The 19,662-nt window shown below is 33.9% G+C and overlaps 1 protein-coding gene across 1 annotated transcript in view; it reads left to right on the forward strand.

Annotated features, from left to right (window-relative positions):
* CSMD3 (CUB and Sushi multiple domains 3) overlaps positions 1-19,662 on the forward strand; it is a 1,276,067-nt gene that overhangs the window by 953,772 nt on the left and 302,633 nt on the right. Inside the window, 3 exon segments of the mRNA XM_030304305.1 lie at positions 364-555; positions 4,853-4,979; positions 7,202-7,404. Of these exon segments, the coding sequence (XP_030160165.1) occupies positions 364-555; positions 4,853-4,979; positions 7,202-7,404 (522 nt within the window).

The raw sequence follows: 19,662 nt of genomic DNA on the forward strand, positions 1-19,662 counted from the left end.
AAAATTTAAAAATTTTGATGACATGACTCTAGTAGTCACATTGGTCAGAATTTATTATTAGCCGCAATTCACTTGAAGTAAGCGAGAGGCTTAGTGCTACAAGCCACGGTATAGTTATACAGCCCATGGGGTATCACTGATAAACATCAGAATTACAATCAACCAATCAAATTACAACAAATTCCAATTTTCAAGAAAATAACTTTATGGATGCTGTATATATACTATCAAAATTGAATATTGTAAGAGTAATACAAGTAGGAAAAGGTATGTAATTATACTAAAAATAATCAAAGACTGTTGGTATAATTTTAAATCTTCCTGTTAAATGTTGCCTTTAATGACTCTGTATCCTTATCACAGGTTTTGAACTTTCACACTGTGAGGATCCTGGTATTCCACAATTTGGATACAAGATCAGTGACCAAGGCCACTTTGCCGGGAGCACTATTATTTATGGATGCAATCCAGGCTATACTCTCCACGGGAGTAGCCTTCTCAAATGCATGACAGGGGAGAGAAGGGCATGGGACTATCCTCTGCCTTCCTGTATTGGTAAGATACTCTTATATTTTCATAAATATTTCTTTGGGAGTGCTATCCAAATACGCTGTCCCTTTTCAAGTGATTTTATCTGTTCACGCACAGCTCACAGCTTAAATCATGAAGTTAATGAACTCATAGCTCAAATTTGTTGGAGGAAATTAATGGAAAGTGAAAGCGTCGTTTTCATAAGTTTGTCGATGAGTACATTTTTTTGTATCAAGTCATTCTTTCTCCTATCTTGATACAAAATTTAACTCACTATAAAAATATGTTAAGACTTGTCGTACATATTTATGGAATCACATTGACTAGGTTTGTTTTAATAAAATGAGCACCTGTCCCGGTATCAAGGTAGATTAAAAAACAATAAATGTATTCTCAAAAACTTCAAAGGTTTTCTTTATATATGTATATAGATTTTCAAAAATTTGAGGAAGTACATGGGCTTTTCTTATGTGTATGTAGCATAACTAATCAATTTCAATAAAAAGAGGCAAGGGAGACACAATAACATAAGGTATATGTTATTGTGTATATAGATCATTTTCTCTCACTGCACGACTGGAGGACTAGTACCATCTTATAGATCAATTAATGAATGACTGGGTTTGTGTGAGTAGGAAGGTAGACAGAAATGTGTTGACAAAGATGTCTGTTTTCTTGTTGTTTTCTTTTGTTTTGTTCTGCTCCAAAGACCAAATAGGTCCCAGGCTGGAATACCAGAACGACAAAAGGAAACATTTTAAGAAAACACTGACTCCTTAAATAGGGAGCAAACACTCGTTACTCTTCAGCCATTCTTACTTCTTGCTGGTATTTGTAGAAGCACAAATCCATTCTGCCTCAGGCCCACATGAATAAAATTGACCTAAATTAAAAAAAAATCACAGCTTTATTAAGGTATAACTGATATCTTAATACTGCAGCACATATTTAATGTATATAATTTGATGAGTTTGGAAACTTAAACCTTCCGAATTTGTATCTTTGTTAGTTGATACGGTTAACATAGGAATCTCCACAAAACCTACTAGAATGCAAATAGAAAAATGAAATTCCAGTCTTTAAAGGCCTTGCAACTAATTGCACTGTGTTTTTTGATGCCACAAGACCTCTGTTGGTTTATTCAAACATTGATTCACGTAGGAAGCAAACATGTTTTTATCTAACCAAAATGCAATCATAGTCCTTTCTTTTCAGATGACATCTGATTTTGGATAGATTACGAGGATAATATCTAAATACTAATCAACCTAAATTAACAAAGCTTGGGATTCTGGAATATGACCAACAGTCAGCCCACTGGCGTTAGTAATGAGAAAATGTAGCACTAATTCTAAGGTTGTATTCTTTGATGTGAATATGAAATATATTCAGAAAAGCATTAAGGATTATAATTGCACAAAACTATAAACTTGTAAATACTGATTTTCCATGCTGTCCTTAAAATTAAAATCAGAAACCAGATATACTTAAAATAATATATTTTCTATATGTGTTGAACCAAGCTAAAGACATTCTTCACTTTTTAAAAGACTTTATGTAAATGGAAGGACATTTGGTTCGTGATCAGAATTAATTTTGTTTGTAACAAATCGGTGCACTTCATATTTACAAATTTCCTGAGTCAAAACTTAGTGGCTTGATACTGTTCAAGATTTCATGAGAAGGGTAAACTTATATATTGTTTTTCCTTTTAATGATGGATAGACAGGAATAACAGCTGAAGACAGTTGGACACATGGCATGTTGTGCCGGTGATTACTATGATAACAGAAGAGGAGATTCTATTTTAGATCGTGTTCTCTACTGGCAACAATTAATAGCCTTACCACCTGGTCTAGCATCCTAATTTTTTGTGCTCACTTTGCCTCTGTCAAATAAGAAACTTTCTCGCAATTGTATGGATTATTTCTAGATAATTATGTTTCTGAAGCTTATACATGGATCAAACAAATAATTTTTGAAATACCATAGCCAGAGGATTTAACCTATATACCTTCTTTAAGCACTATTTCATTTTTATACTGCAAATATAAGTCTTCTCTTAAATATGAGCTGTAGTGTTATGGCATATCACACTGGCTCATTTGAAGTCAAAATGACAGGTAATGTTTGTAGAAAAGAAATATGGAGAAAAAAGAACTCTGTTAAATTTCAACATACAGCGTAGTACACAAAACCCCAATTTGACCTTTAATTGATTAAAAATTAATCTGGAGGAATAAAGTCTAAAATCTGTTCTCATAGTAAGTGTATGCCATAAAAGTGATAATTATAAAGAAATAATGTAATAATGAATTGATATAGTTACATAGTTGAAGGTTATCCAACACAATTTTTGTTAAAAAATGAGAAAAAATCTAAATAAGTGATGGCAATATCTTAAATACTGGTATCTCATTTACTTAAAAAAATAACAAATTTGTTCTTATAAATTAACATTGCCATACAAAATCAAGTTGCTTAGTCCTCTGTGAGTGTATCAGTCAACATTCTCCAGTGAAAGAGAATGAATAGGATATCTAAATCTAGATTGATCTATCTATATGTATTTGTATCTAAGTGTCTATCTATCTATCTATCTATCTATCTATCTAAGAGATTTATTTATTTTGAGGAATTGACTCATGCAGTTGTGGGAGATGACAAGTCCAAAATACATAGGGAAAGTCAAAAGGCTGGAAATGCAGGCAGAGGTCAACTCTGCAGTTGTGTGGGAGAATTTCTTTTTTTCCAAAACACTTATTTTTTGCTCATAAGGTCTTCCCATTGACTAGATGAGGGCTATCCACATTATCAAGGATAACTTCTTTTAATTAACACCAACTGATTGTAGACATTAACCACATCTATAAAATACTTTCATATATGGGGCGCCTGGATGGCTCAGTCGGTTAGGCGTCCGACTTCAGCTCAGGTCATGATCTCACGGTCTGTGAGTTCGAGCCCCGCGTCGGGCTCTGTGCTGACAGCTCAGAGCCTGGAGCCTGTTTCAGATTCTGTGTCTCCCTCTCTCTCTGACCCTCCCCCATTCATGCTCTGTCTTTCTCTGTCTCAAAAATAAATAAACATTAAAAAAAATCTTTAAAATACTTTCATATCAACACTAGTGTTTGATTAAATACCTGGGTACTATAGCCTAACCAAGTTTACACGTAAAACTAATCATCACAATGTGGTAAAATAGAATATGTAAAATCTGTGAAATAAATTTACCTATAGGAATAGGGCCTATACATTGTGAACCATTAAATTCAATTGCCATTAGGTCTCTTCCAAAACAAAACCAAGAAGATTAAGTCAGTGATTGAATGTAAGTAAGATCAAAACAGTGCAGAGAACAAGAAAAACAAATATAGGAGCGCCTTCAAATATTTAAGCAAAAAGTAAATTTTTTTTTTGTTTTTGTTTATTTTTTGGTAGGAAATAATCTGGAGAATTTTCAAATGTATGATGTATTACACAGTGTTATCCTTGTTTCTGGGGTTAGAGATGTAGAACAATATACTAACTGCAATACTTATTTTCTGTCATCTCCAGTACAGAGGATTCTTTCTAGATTATCTGTTTACTGAAATAAAACCTCTACAGACATCCCCATATATTAAATAGCATTCAAATGGAGAGGTAATCCCCCAAAAGATTTTTAAAAAATATTGTATAACAATATCTACACTTTTGATTTGATGAGTTTTATAAAATTTAAGGACTCATTAAATTAAACTAGATTTTACTGAAGTGAGAAATCTAATAAAAATGCCACTTTGACTTTGGGGAGGTTAAAAAAGGAAAGAGTTTAGAGTGATTTAAAGGGGAATAAAAGGACAATGAAATTTAGAAGACCTGAGGGACCACAGTAAAGATTAGTTTTTTCTCAGAGGTGGGGTAGCACGATGATAAATTATTCAGCCTACAACCAACGAGCAGTGAGCAACTTGCCATCTGTTTCCCCTTTTTAAATTATCATTATGTAACAACACATCTTAAAATCTTTGAATGCCTAAACTCAGAGTGTTTGAGTGTGTCCTTTTTTTATTCCCTAGCTTATTATCTTTTATGTGATCTAACTTGAGAGTTTATTGTTTTACTCTTTAGTGTATCATTGCTTCAATCAATACATTAATCTGAGAAAGTATATACAAAATGTATTGTCTTAAGAAGAGGGATTGTCAATCCTTATTTTCCTTAAGATGAAAAAACATACATTTTTGAGAAATTTGTAGATTGTTTTGCAAAGATTGGCATTAAATCGTGGCTTCATTTATTATTATTATTATTATTATTATTATTATTATTATTTTAGCTGAATGTGGAGGTCGTTTTAAAGGAGAATCTTCAGGAAGAATCTTATCTCCTGGTTATCCCTTTCCATATGACAATAATCTGCGTTGCATGTGGATGATTGAGGTAGATCCAGGAAACATTGTCAGGTAAATGGGTTTTATTTTCTCAGAATTACTGGGGAATCTGAAATTTCTGATCAGCCTCAATATACAATATCAAACAACAAGGTCTGTCAATATCTTTAGCCTTGGCCAAGAAGAACCTGGTTTTCATCTCTTTAAAGTATAACAAGTATTCACGGGTATGATTATTGTCACAGTGGTAGTTCATATAACCCCTAGATTCGTAGTTTTCATAGACCACAGAGATCGAGAAATGTTTTCTGCTTCTTTAGGACTTTAATCTTTCAATTCTTGGTGATTCAAGACACTAAGTCCACCATTTTGATAGGGATACAAAGTTGTGCTGTCATCGTTGTAAATTCAGCATCAAGAACGTTTGGAAGGAATAAGAACAGAAGGGGACTCAGTAACAATTCCCTGTCTTCCCTGGGTTTAGGCATATCTCTGGAGCATCAGCTCTCTGCCCTGTTAACTGTGTTTGATTTCCCTTTCCAGATGAATTTAGTTAGGTGGCTCACAATTCTTCACATTATTGACCCTTTGACGAGGGCAGAACTATCATCTCCTAAAACAGCACCAGCCAGCTTGCCAAAGTTATCACGTTGTCTAAACCCTAGTTTAACTACTGTGATCATGACAAGGAATAGGTTAATAAATGAACAAAAATAAATCCTCCCTTCAGACCTAATTTGAGCTAGTTGGTGTGTTATCACTCTCAAAACAATGACTTTAAATTTAAGAATTGCTGTTTTATGTAAAGAAAATTTCAGACAGGCTTCTGGGTAGTGAAGGTGGTTACGGAAAACAAGTATTATTCTTCATCAACATGCCGAAAGGTGTACTCCATGCATTGTTTGATGTGAACAGATATATTACTACTGCAAGGGAATTTGCAGAACTCAAAGTAGACTGCACCAGATCAACCCTCAGCCTATTTTTCTTTAGTATAGATCACACGTTGTTTTATTTAAATATTAGAATTACTAAACTTAAAAATGATAAATTCAACAGGATTCTGGAATTTTTTAAATTAAAGAACAATATTGGATATTAAATTGCAACACAAATTTAAAGCTGTGACATTTCACATACCTAACACGGATGTGATATATGTAGAGAGAGAGTGGAGCATGTTGCTGTAACTGGATTTCTAATTTTTGGCCCTGGCCACGAAAAATATCAGACAATAATTATGTCTAGGCTAGATATAAAGCAGATTTAACGTGAAAAAGGTGTTTTTTTTTTTGGTTTTTATGCATTTTGGGGGGAGTAGGGTTGGGCAAACATTAATTTTCACATTAAGGAACTTCTTTATTCTTAGATTGCTGGGTATGATTATAATGTTGAATTTTTAAAAAATACTTTTTCTGTATATATTGAAATGTTTGTGTAATTTTTTCCTCATATCTATTATTGTGATGAAATGTATTGATTTTTTTAATATGAACTCATTCTTGCATTCCTTGAATAAACCTCATTTGATTCTGATAAAACAAACTTGAAAGATCGGTAAAAATATATGCTACGGATTCAGAAAACTTGAGTTCAATTCATGACTCTGCCACCCTTTGGCCAATTTTATTTAACCTGCCTCAAATCCATTTGCCACATTTATAGAATTGAGATCAAATACGTGCCTGCTTCATTAAGTCATTATAACCATTAAACAAAGAAAATCTACGTAATGCATTTTGCACAGTGCCTAGCATGTACTAGATGCTCCATAAGTGTCACCTACTGTGGCTACAGTTAAAATTCACAAACACACCCGGCACCTGGGTGGCTCAGTCTGTTAAGCATCTGACTTCCGCTCAGTTCATGATCTCAAGGTTTGTGGGTTTGAGCCCCATGTAGGCTCTGTGCTGACAGCTTAGAGCTTGGAGCCTGCTTTGAATTCTGTGTGTGTGTCTCTCTCTGACCCTCCCCCACTCGCGCTCTGTATCTCTCTCTCAAAAATAAATAAGAATGTTTTTAAAACATTCTGAGCATAGAAAAGACTGTAAATCTGAAATTTCTATAATTTACAAAGGTGATATGATAGACTTTTAATCATATTCTAGAAAAATAAATTATTCTGTTTAAGAAACATGTATTGAGGTTATATATGCTGTTTACCTAATTCATTTTTTATCTGATAGTATAAAAAATATCTAATAAAATTAAAGATGCATATCTGGTATATCTTTTTATTTAAAACTGAATCCATGTTTGAGATAATTAAATAGAGATATATGGTTCTCCCACAGCCTACAGTTTCTTGCTTTTGATACGGAAGCATCACATGATATCCTCCGAGTATGGGATGGTCCCCCAGAAAATGAGATGCTCTTAAAGGAAATCAGTGGATCTCTTATTCCTGAAGGAATCCATAGCACTCTCAACATAGTCACCATCCAGTTTGACACAGATTTTTATATCAGCAAATCTGGATTTGCAATTCAGTTTTCAAGTGAGTTATTATTTTATTTCTTAAATGAAAAGTAGGAATGCTATTCAAATAGTCTTTTAACTTTCCTGGCCAAACCTTTTAAAATTTTAACGATCCTAAATATGCTTATTTCTGGTCTTCCTATTATTCATCTTCAGTGAAGGTAAAATATTCTTGGAAAAAAGGAATATAATTAACTTGGAATTAATCAATTACTCGTTAAGACCTTCTCTCTAATTGTCAAGCCATTTTTTTTTTCAAGTAAAAGTGCTGCTAAAATAATTCAGCAAATGAAATAATTACATTACAAAAGCTTTACATTTCAATTTACCATAAAACTGATTATTTCAAAATGTGAAATTTTTTAGATAAGGGAGGAAATGAATACTTGCCTTTACAAAAAAAGCAATCCTATATTATTACTAATTTTGTTTTTCTCTTTTAAAGATCTTAATTATATATTCCCAGATATCTGTGACAAAATATTTTAGATCTACTTCTAAATTAAAGACTTCCTATAACAATATAATGTCATTCATTGTAAGTAATTACCAGTGTTCATGGCACTTTTTTTCTTTTATGGCACTGCTAAGTGGCTAAATATATGTTGTTCTGTAAAAACGATTTTTACTTAGTGGCTGGAAAAAATGAATAAAAACTTAAACTTTTCATTATTATATTTTTACTTTTATTGCCAACATACATCACCTCTTTGGGAAAATTATCAAATGGATTTTCTAACTTTATAGTCTTTAAAAATCCTATTAACAGAAACATATGCAAATTTCTAAGATCATCTATGGAAAGCATACAAACCAGTATTCCTGAAATGTGCCTGAATCCAAGTCCTGACTCTTTACTAACTGCTGACTTTGTGTCCCTGACCTCATCATCTTAGGCTGAGTTTTCTAATTCACATAGGTATAATAATGCTTATCTCATAAATACATTATTAGGATGTAACATGATCTTGTATACACTGTATTTGGTATAAAGTATATAGTTGGTGCTCAGAGAACTAATTTTACTATATTAGTAAATGTAATATTGAAATCTTTTTTAAAAAGTAAAATAAGCATAAATAACTTTTGAAATTACTGTCCACAAAATATATCACTCTTAGGTAAATAACTGGTTAATACAATTAAACAACTTGGCAGACTTTTGGTTCATGGAACAGAGTTGTTTGACCTAATCGACTAACATAAGTGAATTATTTTGTATTGTGTAAACCAAGCTGTTGTGAAAGTGTGGATCATTATGGAAAAGCCAGTATCTGTAATTTCATGCTTTATCTTTTGAGAAAAAGAATGAAAAATGAAATGATCATATAATCAGTGAACACAAATGGCTTCTAATTCTAAAAAAACCTACCAGTTGAATATTCTTCATATTTATATCTTCTATTTTTACTGTTTATTTCTCTTTTTTTATGAAGATATGGCAATTTGTCAGAGATAGATGTTCAATTTAAGTTCTTTCTGGTTTGGTAACTAATAGCTCTCCTTTTCGTTACCTTAAATTAGTACCATATAATATTTTATACTTAAATGGTTATTGTGATTTATAATTTGACTATACTCATGTGAAAAATTGTTTAAGGCTAGCGTTCGTGAATGCCAAGTTCATCTGCTCAATAGATACAGGCTGTATTTATTTATTTATTTATTTACTTACTTACTTACTTACTTACTTATTTATTTATTTCCAGGAATTTTTACTGCAGATTTTTCAGTTAAATTAGTAATGCATTTTTAGATTTATTGTATTTATAAGGCATTTAAGGAAACAATATGTATTGTACTAGAACTTTAATAAATCTGTCTTCATAATAGTCTTTTAAGATGCATAGAAATTTATACTAGTGATCTGAGACTAAAAACCTACCCATGAAATAAAATTACTTGGAGGGCGAATATATTATATTATGAAAAGCATCAATCAATGAAAATGAATCCCCTTTTTGGATATCTTCTTTCACTCATTTTTATATGGCTTTCCAAGTGTCCAGATTTAAAATTCAAAAATATTCTTTTCATGAATGAGACCTTTCTTGGTGTGCCAGAAAACATGTTAAGAGCTTTATACACATAATCTCGTTTAAATCTCATAAAATCCACGTGATTTATGTTTGGTCACCCCCATTCCCCACATAAATACAGTGAGGTTTAGAACGAGAGCTAATTTGTTCGAGGTCATAGTGCTAAAAGATACCTGGGACTGTGGCTCAAATCCACATGGGAGCTTTTTGCTGTGCCAGGTGCCTGGTAAATTAATAGCAGTTATTGGCATTATTGTGCTGTCATTATTATGTAGATCCTATGCCAGAGGAAATAGAGAGCTTTTAGTTATAAATTACTAGTTACAATGAAGTTCTACAATTTAATCAGCTCATGTTTCTGATTATGTTCCCAGTTTCCACATCTTACACCAGTAAAGCAGGAGAAATGAAGGAAAGCCAGAGTGCATGCATGCCCATTTACAAGGGACCATTGCCCCCTCTGGCGATAGCCATTTTGCTCTATTCTATAGAAAAGCTATTTTTAAAGTGGAAGTTGAAATAAGGAGTTTTATGTAAAGTCAGCAAAGTTTCAAAGTAAACCATTAATCTTAAAGAAAATGTTAACAGACTATAGGCCAATAAACCACTACTGCAGGTGAAATTTGGCCTGCACTGTAGAGTTTTCCAGTTCAGTGGCTCACTCAAAGTCTTCTTCCCTACGTAAATTTGAATCATGTTACCCATTCATTCATTTGCTCATTTACTGTAGGGAAATCTCTTAAGGACCAGTTATTAAACATAGTTATCTCCAATTATTCCACAATTGCATTTTCTTTTTCACCCAGGCGAATCTTCTTAGTCTCATAAATACACACATGTACTCCTACTCCTACACACACACACACACACACACACACACACACACACACTCTGTGCTTTCTGTCTAAACCTTCTTTCACCCTAAGCGTTTTTTCTGCTCCTTTTCCTTTTTTTTTTAATGTTTATTTATTTTTTGAAAGATAGAGAGACAGAGTGAGAATGGAGGAGGGACAGAGAGAGAGAGGGAGACACTGAATCCCAAGCAGGCTCCAGGCTCTGAGCTGTCAGCAGAGAGCCCCATGTGACGCTCCAACCCACAAACCATGGGATCATGACCTGAGCCAATGTCAGATGCTTAACTGACTGAACCACCCAGACGCCCCTCTGCTCCTTTTCCTTAAGTCTTGCTCCATTGTGCAGACTCAGCACCAAGCCTTCTCTTTATAAAACATTTCCTGACCTCCATTTCTAAAACATATTCCAGCCCATGCCCCAAGAACTAGCTGTAATTTTTTTTTCCCAAAGATGAGAATAGTTTATCAATTCATTGTTCTGAAGATGTTTTCATTATGTGATCTTTGCTTCCCAAATACCTCGTGAGTACCTTTGCCTCCCTAAATATCTATAAAGACAAAGATTCTATTTAGGACAAGCATATAACTTATTGTCCAAATCTAGGACGATTGTTGAAAGTGAAGGAAGACACTATTTAAAATTAAGCTGGGTAACAAGCTTAAACCAGGAGTCGTAGCCAAATCAAGCTGTATCATTTTGATTACCTCAGACTTGTATTCTGTCCCCTCTCCCCCACCTCCACAATACCCAGGCCCCTTTTGAGCAAATAGCTGTTGTTGAGTGAGTGTCAAATAATAAATTTTTAAACGAGAAACAAGTCAGGCAATAGGAGAAGAGTCTTCAGTGACAAAATGCAACCAATGAAATGTATTTCACTGAACTTTGTGCGAAGTGAATTTAACTGAAATGTAGGTCACACACCAACTTTGTAATCATCATCAAGCCACTCTCAGCAGCCCCAAGACTTCCATTTCATGATCTCTTCATTCTTTGCAGAGACTGTCATGTTGCCTCTTGGTGTTGTAGTCTGCGAGGCACTTTTGCTTAATCAGAGCTACTTAAGTCTGACACCGCTCCTGCTATCCTATGTGCTGTCCTTGGGTCTCAGCAGTCAGCCTCTATATCTCCTGCTTAAATGTATAATCTGCCTCTCCTGTCCTACTTTAGTTCCATGGGGAAGGCATCTTTGGGGTATCATAGTGTCATTTGCCCACGGAATAGTTAATTTTGACAGAGCATTTTCTGTGTTCTTCATTCTTTGACCTGTCTGTTAAGAATCTACCCCTGCTGGGTAATACAAAATACGAAGGCCCATGCTTATACTGTTGACTCTCAAGGACATGGATCCCTTAGCCAGAGGAAGGTGAGGTCGCCCAGCCTCAAAAGACTGCATGGTGTCCCTGCCTTTTTCCCCATCTTCATTATCACTGCCTGCATTGCTGTGACAGTCAACTAGCCACTCACTTCATTGTCCCTCCAGCCAGACTTTTCTACGCATTTCTACCTGACTGATGTTTTTAAAATACAAATCAGACATCACCCCTCTGTTTCATTATTTTTTGTCTACTGGTCGCTCAGCCATAAGTTCAAAACTTTGGAGTTACTTTTAAAGCCTCCACAATTTGCCCCCAAACTACCTGCCAGCATAATCATTCACTACTCATTTATACACATCCACTTGTCTAACTACACTGTCCTGAGAGGACAACGTCCTTTCACATTTCTGCTTCTCTTCCATATTCTTAAAACACTTCGGTCCCCATACAAAATCTATAAATTCTTAGGTATTTTCCAAGATCCAGGACAAATGATACTTCTGACACTGATGAACTTCCAGGCAGAAGTAGTCACTTCCACATTTGTACTGCTCTGGCATTATGTGCAATTTTTATTAGATTCACCAAATGGCCCAGGTGCCCAGGACAGTCCTGGTTTACGCATGTCGTCCTAGCATCCTGACTGGTTTCGAATTTGGATCTGTATTTTTTTAATAGAGTATCATTATTTTGGCCAATATTAAGCCAGTATTCTGTTAAAATACCCAAGGTGTATTTCTTAGACCTATGTTTTGTATTTGATGTCATCTAGTAGTGTGTGAGATATGTTTACAGTGCTCAGAGTAATTATAATACATGATTAAATTTGAAAAACAAATACTGATAAGCAATCTACATTTTTCAATCTTTTCCATGTGCCAGGTAATTCACACTTCCCTTTCAAGGAGAATGTATAGGGCACTTGTTGATAAATAAATTATTCTCGGATATGAACACCTAACTCATTCTGATCTTGGAAGGTAGTAGGAGAAGCAGTTAATGCTATTGCCCTGCAAGCTATTTTGTATAACAGCAAGTTATGTCATAGTCTTGCTGTGGTTTGAAAGATACATAAAGCTGTCAGGACATGAATTGGCAGGATTAACAGGAAAAATGTGTTCTTGAAATATGCACAGAAATAGATGTTCGGGAGATATGCTGGAAAGCTATAGTACATAGTCTGCATGTTCTTGCCATGAGTGTTTTTGTTATTTATTTTATCATAGAAATAATTTTTAAAATTATATGGCAGTAGACATTTGTGGCAACAGTGGGATTTTAAAAAGTACATGTATAAGGGTGCCTGGCTGTCTCAGTCAGTTACGCATCTGACTTTGGCTCAGGTCAGGATCTTGCAGTTCATAGGTTCAAGCCCTGCATCGGGCTCTGTGCCAACAGCTCAGAGCCTGGAGCCCTCTTGGATTCTATGTCTTCCTCTCTCTCCTGCTCCACCTGCTTGTGTGCTCAATCTCTCTCTCTCTCTCTCAAAAATAAATAATAAAAACATTAAAAATTTTAAATGACATGTTTAGTGAAAATGTGTGTATTGAATATTTACTTTTTAAGAAAGCTGATTTCACCATCCAAAAAGCAAGTCAGTTCAGCCAAAGGATGCTGTCAAGAAGGGACTAAGCACAAAGCCATAAAGATGTAACACAAACTTATCTTTGAAAAAGTTGAAACTGAGCCCAAAAATATAGCAGGAAAGAATTTAGACTATTTTTATTAGTATTTATAAATCAAAGTATTTTAGTACATCCAGAAACACACTTTTAAAAGAAGCAGAGTCCCACATAATCTAATTTCGATAAAACATATTTAGGTAAAAATTTTTTGTTTTTTATTTTTTTCAATTTTTTTTTTCAAGTTTTTTATTTCTCTTTGGAACAGAGAGAGACAGAGCATGAACGGGGGAGGGGCAGAGAGAGAGGGAGACACAGAATCGGAAACAGGCTCCAGGCTCCGAGCCATCAGCCCGGAGCCTGACGCAGGGCTCGAACTCACGGACCGCGAGATCGTGACCTGGCTGAAGTCGGACGCTTAACCGACTGCGCCACCCGGGCGCCCCTAGGTAAAAATGTTTTACAGGGGAAATCGTATGCTGATTATTTTCCTATACAGCCAAAAAAAAAAGTTTAATACCGAATTACGTGCGACTTTATTGCCTTGTGTTTCATGTTAACAGTATACAGGGCAATATTATATTCTAAAATATAAAATTAAATGCTGATTTGAAGCCATGATGATGTATTAGCTCCAACCAGCTTCATCATTTTAAAATAGCTAATGTATTAAATAAGTCTTGGTTATTTTAAAATACCTATCTTCTATAGCCATATCTTTTTAGTGCAATTATTTTCTAAATGAAAGTGCTCTCTGGCACCATGATATCATTGGTAGTAATGGGCCAATTTTTTCTACTAATTTATTGACCTTATATGAAAGATGGGATATTTTGGCTGAGAATGTAGTGTGTATGATAATAAAGGTGAGATATTGGAAATTTTAGACCTAAGAGTGTACTATTTTAAGATATTGATATGGAGTATTGTTTTATGAACAAATTCCCCACACATTTTCAAACAATAAATCATCAGAATAGCTATTTAGATTAACTATATAGTTTGAAGATTTTTAGTGCTTCTATGTTAAGGATTATGTACAAATTGCTCATAATATCTGTATGTTAATAATCAAAAAGCCCAATAATATCTCAATTAAAAATAGAATTGATTATGTGGGGCACCTGGGTGGTTCAGTCAGCTAAGCATCTGACTCTGGATTTCAGCTCAGGTTGTGATCTCATGGTTCATGAGACTGAGCCCCATGTCTGTGCTGTCAGCACAGAGCCTGCTTGGGTTTCTCTCTCTCCCTCTCTCTCTGCTCCTCCCCTGCTCCTGCTCTCTCTCTCTCTCAAAATAAATAAATAGACAATTAAAAAGAAAAGAAAAGAAAAGAAAAGAAAAGAAAAGAAAAGAAAAGAAAAGAGAAAAGAAAAGATTATGAAAGTGCAGCTGGCACATAGTGTATATTAACATACATGGGGACCACAGTGGTGTCAATGACCATGTAAAAAACAGAGACATTAATGTGCTTAAAAAGCATGAAGTTTCATTTAGAGCAAATGAAAACTACTAAACGAATTTTATCACTTTGTATTCTAAATTTTCTTCCTCATGCATATTAAAATTGTTAATATGCCAGTTCCCATAGAAGAACTTCACAAATAGTTCAGTAAGTTCAATTTTATATTAGTCACATCATTGCTTTAAATAGAGAATCAGTAACATCAATTGCCTCAAGTATTTTAATTCCAATAAAACTTTTATTTATATCCACTTCATGAAATCAAAGCATGGTCTTTAAAAAGTTCCTTGAATCAAAGAAAAAAAAACATCTAATATTATAAATCCAGTAAAAATATTAACATTTTAATAATTTTAAATTTTCTTAGACTTGTTTTATGATCAACCATATGGTTTTCTAAAAGTACCATATGCATTGAAAAGAATGTGCACTTGGTATTATTGGGCAGAGTGTTTTGTAAATACCAGTTAAGTATAGTTGGTTGATAAGGTTGTGTTTGAAGTATTCTATATCATTACTGGTTCTCTGTCTACATTTTTTTTAATCAACTGATGAAAGAGAAGTATTGAAATGCTCAGTTGGACTCTACTTATTCTTTCTGTCTTGCCATGTTTTTGTGTGTGTGTGTGTGTGTATTATGAAGACCTGTTATTAGGTGCATAACATTGTAGGTTTTATGTCTTCTTAATGACTTAATTTTTTCATTACTGAGAACTATCTTTCTTTTTCATTAGTAATTTACCATTTCTTGAAATTTACCTTGTCTCACATAAATATCTTACAATTAGTATGGCATTGGTATACTATTTATCATCTTTTTAATTTGGTAGTGTGTTTATAATTAAGTTAGGTACCTAGTAGATAGCACTTGATTGAGTCATGGTTTTTTATACAGTCTAAAAACGTATACTTTTTGATTGTTGTCTTTTAAATTATTAGACCATTTACATTTCATGTAAATTTTTCCTATAGTTAACTTTGTCTACCAAATTACTATTATTTTTATTGGATCTACTTGTTCCTTTTTTCCATGATATTTTTTCCTCTATTAACTTTTTTTTTTAACCTTTGAACCCATTCACCCATTTCTCCACCTCCCTCATTCCCTGCCTCTGGCAACCACCTATTGGTTCTCTGTATCTATGAGTTTTTGTTTGTTTGTTTCTTTTAATTTTCTTACATTTCAAAGTAAGAAAAGGCATATGTTATCTGTCTTTCTCTATTTCACTTAGCATATTGCCCTAAAGGTCCATCCATGTTGGACCAAATGGCAAAGTTTCATTCTTTTTTATAGCTGAATAAAATTCCAGTGTGTGTACACACACACACACACACACACACACACACACACACGCACACAGTTTCTTCATGTATTTATTTAATAATAGACACTTAGGTTGTTTCTATATCTTGACTATGGTAAATAGTGCTGCAGTGAACATGGGGTACATATATATTTTTGAGTTAGAGTTTTCATTTTCTTCAGGTAAATACTCAGAAGTGGAAATGCTGGAACATATAATAATTCTGTTTTTAATTTTTTGAGGAATCTCCATACTGCTTTTCATAGTGGCTACACCAATTTATGTTCCCACCAACAGTGCACAAAGGTTACCTTTTTTTCTACATCATTTTGTACACTTGTAATTTCTTACCTTTTTGATAATAACCATTCTAACAAATGTGAAGTGATAGCTCATTGTGATTACAATTTGCATTTCCCCAATGATTAATGATGTTGAACATCTTTTCTGTACCTTAGCCATCTGTATGTCTTCTTTGGAAAAATGTCTGGTCAGATCTTCTGCCCATTTTTTAATTGGATTGTTTTCTGTTTGTTTTTGTTTCTGAGTTGTTTTTGCTACTGAGTTTTACGAGTGTCCTTATATATTTTGGATATCAGCGCTTTATCAGATACATGATTTGCAAATATTTTCTCCTATTTAGTATGTTGCCTTTTCATTTTTTTGATGGTTTCCTTGCTGTGCAAAGGCTCTTTAGTTTGATATAGTCCCACTTGTTTATTTTTGCTTTTGTTGCTTTTAGTTTTGGTGTCAGATTTTTTTTTTTTTTTAATTTTTTTTTTACGTTTATTTATTTTTGAGACAGAGAGAGACAGAGCGTGAACGGGGGAGGGGCAGAGAGAGAGGGAGACACAGAATCGGAAGCAGGCTCCAGGCTCTGAGCCGTCAGCCCAGAGCCCGACGCGGGGCTCGAACTCACGGACCGCGAGATCGTGACCTGAGCTGAAGTCGACGCACAACCGACTGAGCCACCCAGGCGCCCCGGTGTCAGATTTTTAAAAATGTCACTATGTCTATGGAGGGCCTTTTGTGGTACCATACAAATTTTAGGATTATCTGATCTATTTCTGTGAAAAATGCAATTTGAATTTCGAGAGAGGTTGAACTGAATCTATAGATTACTTTGGGTAGTATGGACATTCCAACAATTAATTCAAGTCCATGGACACATATCTCTTCATTTATTTGTGTCTTTTTCAATCTCTTTCCCTAAAGTCTTGTAGTTTTCAAAATGCATATAGGTCTTTCACCTCGTTTGTTTAAATTTATTCCTATTTTACTCTTTGTGATGTATTTGTAAGTGGGATTTTTTTTTCTTAATTTCACTTTCTAAATGTATTAGCTATGTATTTTTTTGGTACCTGCTCTAATATTATAGCATGCATTTTTAGCTTAGTAAAAACCCAGCATCAAATTCTATTATTCCACTTCTCATAGAAGAACCCCACAATAGTGTATTCCCATTTCCCCCTCAATCCTTTGGACTATTGTTTTCATTTATCTCATTTCTATGTATGTTAACACCACAATACATTTTTTAAGCTTTAAGCAGAGAATTATCTCTTTTTATTAAAAAAAGTTATTTTTTACATTTATTCATTTTTGAGAGATAGAGCACAAGTGGGGGAGGGACAGAGAGAGAGGGAGACACAGAATGAGAAGCAGACTCCAGGCTCTGAGCTGTCAGCACAGAGCCCCACGCAGGGCTCGAACTCAGGAGCTGTGAGATCACGACCTAAGCCAAAGTCCGATGCCCAACCACGGAGCCACCCAGGCGCCCCAAGCAGAGAATTATCTTTAGCTATTTTTTAAGTAAGACAAAGTTCACATTTAAAAATTTTAATATTAAATATAGTTGTTTGTTTTGTGATAATAATACAAATATAAGTTTTGATGATACATAGCCTCGTGATAAAAACGAAGCTCTCATAAAATTAAGAAACAGAAAGGGGCGCCTGGGTGGCTCAGCTGGTTAAGCATCTGACTCTTGATTTTGGCTCAGGTCATGATCTCACACTTTGTGATTTCAACCCCTATGTAGGACTCTGCTGACAGTGCAAAGCCTGCTTGAGATTCTCTCTCTCCTCCTCTCTCTGACCCTCCCCTGCTCATGCTCTCTCTGTCTCTCTCTATCTCAAAATAAATAAACTTAAAAAATTTTAAGAAATAGAAATATACTTAGAATTGCTTGCAGTGTACGTGTAATTCATAACTCTGACCAAGCAAATGCTACTCATCACAATAAAATTGTTAAAATTTACAAATACTTTTAATATACAGTGAAATAACAGTATTATATTTGTATGTGTGTATGTGTGGTGTGTATGACAGAGTAATGCTGATTCAAAAAATAAGTAAATGAGTGTGTCAGTACTCTTTTCTCTTTTTTGCTGTTCATTGTCATTCAGACTTAGAAGATTTGCATCTCTGAAGTACTCTTGTAAAATCAACCAAAAACCCTACTAAGGTGTTGAAATTTTCTGCAAATAAAACTTTTAAATGTGGTTGTTTTTCATTAAATCAGTTGTAAATCTTTAATCAAAATATTCAGTTATTGGAGTGCTAAAGATCATCAGCTTTGAAGTTTTGGTGAGTTGCAATTGTCAAAAACAAAGTTTAGCATCAAGAAGACATTTAAATGTTATTTCTATGAAAGTGTGAATGCTCAAACACTGTACAAAATTAAAATTGGAAATGATCTTATTTTTAATTGTATTAAATTTATATTTATACTAGAATGGAATAAGTTGAGAAAATACACAATTATATAGCTTGTAAGTGAATATTTTTAAAAATCATAATTTAAGAGGGGCGCCTGGGTGGCTCAGTCAGTTAAGCGCCCGACTTCAGCTCAGGTCGTGATCTTACGGTCTGTGAGTTCAAGCCCCGCGTCGGGCTCTGTGCTGACAGCTCAGAGCCTGGAGCCTGTTTCAGACTCTGTGTCTCCCTCTCTCTCTGACCCTCCCCTGTTCATGCTCTCTCTCTCTCTCTCTGTCTCAAAAATAAATAAACGTTTAAAAAAAATCACAATTTAAGAAACTTGTTTGACAAGTTTTATGTTATAATAATCTTTGTCAAAGAAAGGTATCTGAAAAGAAATAAGCATTCAGTGTCTTTGAAAATATTTGAGCTGAACTATATACACATCACTGAATGACAAAAATAAAATTGAGACGTTCTTCCATTTTAAAAATTAGCTCTAAGTTTACCAGATATCTCAGCCCATATAAAGAGGAAACTTTCTTTATTAAAAATAGTATGGCCTATGGAGATATCAGTTTAACATGCCAATATTTTAAATGTATTAAAAATATCTTTAACAATGTTAATAATAATATATTAATTCTTTAGAAAAATAGTAAAAGTCACTAAATAATGGCTAAGAAACCAATTAAAAATGTACATGTGCATTGTAAATTAGTATTTTGCTAACATTATTTTTAATGTTTAGGTAATTCATATAAAGAATGTATTTTTGTGCACAGATATTTGGAATTTTTAAGAAATTATTTCATTTTAAAAACTGTTTTTGTATAGATAACTATTTTGAAATGTTCATCAGTGTAATTCCAATTTTGTTAGAACATATTTTTAATTATACAAGTTATTTTTAACTTCTTCTTTCATTCCCAGAATTTTGCAGTTTGAATGGTAAAACATCATTTTAGTATAGTAA

This window comes from Lynx canadensis, chromosome F2 (assembly GCF_007474595.2).
Source record: "Lynx canadensis isolate LIC74 chromosome F2, mLynCan4.pri.v2, whole genome shotgun sequence".
NCBI classification, from domain to species: Eukaryota; Metazoa; Chordata; class Mammalia; order Carnivora; family Felidae; genus Lynx; species Lynx canadensis.